The sequence below is a fragment of the Musa acuminata genome, chromosome BXJ2-4 (assembly GCF_036884655.1).
Source record: "Musa acuminata AAA Group cultivar baxijiao chromosome BXJ2-4, Cavendish_Baxijiao_AAA, whole genome shotgun sequence".
Taxonomy (NCBI): domain Eukaryota; kingdom Viridiplantae; phylum Streptophyta; class Magnoliopsida; order Zingiberales; family Musaceae; genus Musa; species Musa acuminata.
The window spans coordinates 28443114-28448144 of record NC_088341.1 but is presented as its reverse complement, the minus strand read 5'-3'; the positions used below and the strand labels follow the sequence as shown (position 1 = coordinate 28448144).

At 46.5% G+C, this 5031-nt stretch overlaps 1 protein-coding gene across 2 annotated transcripts; it reads left to right on the top strand.

Annotated features, from left to right (window-relative positions):
* The first annotated feature begins 1494 nt into the window (after positions 1-1494).
* Positions 1495-4398, top strand: LOC103981947 (protein SHORT INTERNODES 1-like). 2 transcript variants are annotated; one of them, XM_009398721.3, is made up of 3 exons: positions 1495-2000; positions 2175-2877; positions 3090-4398. In XM_009398721.3, the coding sequence occupies exons 2-3, from the start codon at positions 2253-2255 to the stop codon at positions 3491-3493; spliced, it is 1029 nt and encodes a 342-aa protein (XP_009396996.1). In that variant the 5' UTR covers positions 1495-2000; positions 2175-2252; the 3' UTR covers positions 3494-4398. The 2 variants fall into 2 exon arrangements, with proteins under 2 accessions (XP_009396996.1, XP_009396997.1); XM_009398722.3 differs by having other exon boundaries at positions 1496-2000; positions 2180-2877.
* The last annotated feature ends 633 nt before the right edge of the window (positions 4399-5031 follow it).

Sequence of the window (5031 nt, the reverse complement as noted above, 5' to 3'; positions counted from 1 at the left end):
GAAATGTCCCGCTAATCACACGTTCTTGTCCTGCTCCGCATGCAGATACCACTGCAGGTTAACATTGGCACCTCACGTTTAAGTACGTGATTAGCGAGTTTTTGCTGATGCAGTATAACGCATGGTTTCCTCTTTACCGTGTTAGTTTCAACCAGCAGAATCTTATCCATCTCCATGTACTCAAATGGTCGATGGACAGTATCTTTAACTCCAACTCCGCTTTGAAAAGAAACCTTCAATTTCTTGTTAGATATGCAGTGGTCGAACCCAGCGTGACCACATCATAGTACGCTGATCATGCCATGTGGTGCTGAGCTATATGTGGTCCTCATCCTGTGGACCAATCATCTCACATCCGCTAGTCAGGTCTTTAATTATTCCAAATCTTACTCATCCATGGAATGGTCTTCAACTTCCTGCACCGGCTTTGCTAAGTAGCCATCCGAATGCCCGAACTATTAATGGAATCCATCATAAATGTATGACACATTATTTTTTTCACCTTGTAAACCGGTGAAATAAGCAAGCATATAATCAATCAAATACAAATAGTATGTTATTGAGGATCACGCACGTAATCACCCATGCATGCATGTATAATACTGGAGCGGATGGAAGAGTGTTTTTTTTGTTTTTTGTCGGAAATGGCGCGTGTCCCGAGTGGAGTAGCTATATTCGGCGGGATGCCGGACCGGCGGAGCAATGAATGCATGACAATAGAAAACTCACGTATAGTACCGAACGTTAAAAGCTGCAGTATACGCTTATAATATAAGGTCAAAAACAGTACCCAGAAAGGGAAAGAAAGAAATGGATAGGAATCGAATACGAGGACCTACGACGACGGGTCAGAAACACCCTCGCTGGCGTTGCTAGTAATCCCAAGTCTCCTGCTGCTGCTGCTGCTTCTTCCTTCGAGTTCACTCCAATCTATTAATAATAATAACTTGGGTTCATTTCACTTGGCAGAATAAAGAAGACCAGCCTGTCATCTTCTCCCATTCATTCTGTGAACTGTGTGCAACACTGATATTGAGGAACACTTAAATTTTCCCTTTTCGATTTCGCACTTTTGGTGACACTGGCATTGATATGGACACCGAGTGTTACACGCTAAAGACAATGGCAGAAATGTTCAAATGGATGGTTTAATGAGGGCAGACTTTTCGCGAGGTCTTCTTTTCTCTGTTGTCTGTTGGTGTTGTGGTTAGGCCTCTAACTTTTGAGCAGGGACATTAAAGTGAAGAGGCAGCAAAAGTACCGGGTTTTGCGCGTACACAGGACGGCCAACCAACAGCTGGCTGTCCGACACGTGTAACTCTCTCCTCCCTCGGATCGTGCAATAACATGGTCCATCATCTTGTGGATGACTTATTATGGATGATCTCATTAGGGAACAAAAAGGATGCAGCGAGGTTGATTTCTTTTGTTACCTTTGTTTTTTTTTTTTCCTTTCCTTTTCCTCAGTCACAACCAATTGCTGATCACCGGCATCCCCATTGTTCTCACTTTTTTCCTAGCTTAAATCCATTAACTATATCATCCTTTTTGTTTGTGTGTGTGTGTTGTGAGAGAGAATAGGTTTTCCGCCAGAGAGAGAGAGAGAGAGAGTGCGGGGGAGGGGTGGTGCAATAAATGGAATTGAGGTTGTGGCAGCGGCAGCGAGGGTTTGCAGTCTCCATGGCGGCGTTGCAGTGGCTCTAATTCCATGTCTTAAATATAACTCTCCAAAGAGAGAAAGAGGAGAGAGAAGGGAAGTGATTTGGAGCGATCAAAGAACAAGAGAGAGAGAGAGAGAGAGAGAGTGAGAAGAGAGGGAGAGTAGTTCTGCTGCAGCCGCTGCTGCTACTGCCGCTGCGTCCCCTCCCTCTCTCTCTCTCAGTAGTTAGAGATCGGAGAAAACAAAAAGCAGACAATATTAGCAGTGAAGTAGCAACGAAGCCAGCATATCAAGAACGGCCCTTTTACTGCTCTACAAGGATAGAAGTAACTCTCTAGAGGTACAATCACCTATTTTACTCTCTCTCTCTCTCTCTCTCTCTCTCTCCCCTCCCCTCCCCCCCCTCCCCAAATTCTAAGCCCTTTTTATCAGTTGCTTTATAGTTTTGTCATGCTATACTCTGTGCTTCCTTTTTTTTTCTCTTCTTTATAAATAATTAGATCTAGTGGATTAGGGCAGAGGGTAGACGAGGAGGAGGCGAAGGGGGATCGATCGATCTTGCTATGGATTTAAAACTTCCAGAGGAGGGAGCATGGCAGGATTCTCTCTAGGTGGGGGAAGCAGGCAAGGAGGGGAAGAAGGTATCCCACCTGAGAGCTTATTCCTCTACGGCAGCGGATCAAGCGGCGTCGGTGGTGGTGGCAGTAGAAACGAAGAGATCACCTACACGAGAGGCTTCGAGCTATGGCAGCAGCACCAGCAGCAAATCCAGCGGCAGCAGCAGCACCATCTGTACACCTCCACCCCCGGGCTCCTCTCGTTCTCGGATGAGCCGCTGCAAGCTGGTGGAGCTATTGGCCGCACGATAAGCATGAGGGGCAGCGGCGGAGGGGGGATGAGCTGCCAAGACTGCGGCAACCAGGCCAAGAAGGACTGCGTCCACATGCGGTGCCGGACCTGCTGCAAGAGCCGCGGCTTCCAGTGCCCCACGCACGTCAAGAGCACTTGGGTCCCAGCTGCGAAGCGCCGCGAGCGCCAGCATCAGCTCGCCGCCGCCGCTGCCCTTCAGCAGCAATCTCAGCGTCTCCGAATCGGTGGATCGACCAGCGGAGCTCCCACCGGAGGAAGTGGAGGTGGTGGCAGTGGAGGAGAGCCTTCCAAAAGGCCAAGGGAGATAGCCACCCGCCTCCCCACCGCCATCACCACCACGTCATCAGGTATCACCAGCAGCACATGCAGTACAAATCATTCTACTATTTCCTGTATCAATTCCACTATTCACTCGAATCCTTTGCGTGTGCTCAGTTCCATCACTCCGACTCACTCCGGTCTTTCACTGTCCTGCTCCCTCTTCACCTTTCTACGCTAATAATGAGTGTAAGAGTTATTGATGGCGTACACTTAACCAAGTATAAATGAACTGCGGCAGGAGGCGGCGGGATGGAGGCCGTGAGCTTCCCCACCGAAGTGAGCTCGCCGGCAGTGTTCCGGTGCGTGCGGGTCAGCCCGATGGACGACGCCGAGGACGAGTTCGCATACCAGACCGCCATCAGCATCGGCGGGCATGTGTTCAGGGGCATCCTCTACGACCAGGGCCCGGATTCCCAGTACCCTTCGACTCCTCGCGCCCTCCACGGTGAATCCTCGTCCTCCACGGCCGCCGCTGCTATTACCACCGCAGCTGCTATTGCAACTAGCCTTCCTGCTGCACCCACTAGCTCGACAACCCCGGCGGCTTCCACCGGATTATTGGATCCATCCGCCCTTTATACCACTCCACTTAGCGCCTTCATGGCGGGCACCCAGTTCTTCCCGCACCACCCAAGGCCTTAGAGAGCTAAGAACTCACCAAGGCTGGCAAGGTAGATCATCATTTACATCTAGAGCTAAGCTAGCTATGTGCTTCTTTCAGAATTTAGAACCAGTGGTAGTGTCTTATTCTTGTTTCCAGTTTTCTATATATCTTAGACGATGTGTCCTATTAAATTTCCTGCAAGGCGATTGCATCTAATTAACGTCATGACTTAGCTTTCTCCTACTCCTCTCACTCTAAGCCTTTTGACTTCTCGGGATCACAATCTACTAGTGTAGTCTTCTTGCGGGGTTCACCCTTAAGGCCCTGCCGGGGTTGGAAATGGACGACCACAAAAACATTGAGTTCGTTTGAAGTAGTTAGGCAACAGGTAGACCAGCAAGCAAAGGATTCCTTTGTTCTTAATGGCTTACTCGCCTCTTGTTTTTTTCAAGAGTGTCATATGCCAAGCTATCCTTTCTTTTATCTTACTTGAGGTCATGTCTCAGCCCCGAGGGCAGAAAGTCACAGGCCATGCATGGCATGGGGATATGGAATCAAGTTATAGTGGAAACCTCACATTCTGCTTCGCCTGTCTATCCTGTCCCTTCGTTGTTTGCATGCATTACTTCTTTATTTGAGGTGCATAGGATATCCCTCCTCTCTCTGTCGCTCACTCGTCTCTTTCTCTCTTTGGCCTGGATATAAGGAAGAATGACAAGAAAGCATGATAACGGCAGAGGCTTTGGAGAAAGAAACTGGCTGGATTTGCGAGCTGACATTTTATCTCTCTCATCAATCTTATCTTTTGCCAGAAACCATATCATATGCTAGCCTCTTGTCAGACAAAGGTCGTCGTTGTTCAGATCTTTCTCTATTTCTCCCAGATGCATTGAAAATGGGAATTACCTTCCTGAGTCAATTCTATTGGGTTCTTTCTCGTCTTCATGTGGTTCTTGTCAATCTCATCTTTTTTTTCTTCTTGGTTGATGCTTCACCGAACATTTTATCATTAGGGAATTATGACGAGAATTCAATGTCGGGGCTGGCAGGAAGTCAGAATGATTAACTGATGAGTTTTATAGAAGTCATCACATTCCAAAAGTCAATGTGTACTTACCCTTCCATCTCATTATATACTTGTCTTCAACACTAAAGAGATTAATAGCAGTAAATTAAGATGTACACATGCATGTACTCGAATGAAATAGCAGTGCACAATCATAGAAGTGACAAACAAATAGTAAAATATACTGTTCCCATTGGATGTATTATATAAGTATGAATAAGCATCGATGAATAGTTTTTATCCTAATGCTTAAGTGTCTATTAGTTCATGGTTTTGTAGTGGTGATAACATCGAGAAGAAGACAGCAGGGGTATACATGTTTACAGCACTGTCAAGGAAAATGGAGGCTTCTCTTCATCACGAAAGTTTAATATATACATAAAACCTTAGTTTTTTGAAAATAATTATTAGAGTAATACTGACATATACCCCATTTGTAATTGAACAAAACAAAAAGATACACTAGGAGAGGACTGTTCATAAATTGAACAAAACAATGATATGTCAAGT

Bases quoted from the DNA above. Each gene is read 5' to 3' on its own strand.
- LOC103981947 (XM_009398721.3), top strand. From the start codon at position 2,253: ATGGCAGGATTCTCTCTAGGTGGGGGAAGCAGGCAAGGAGGGGAAGAA. The intron at 2,878-3,089 runs GTATCACCAGCA...GAACTGCGGCAG, and splicing joins CATCACCACCACGTCATCAG to GAGGCGGCGGGATGGAGGCC.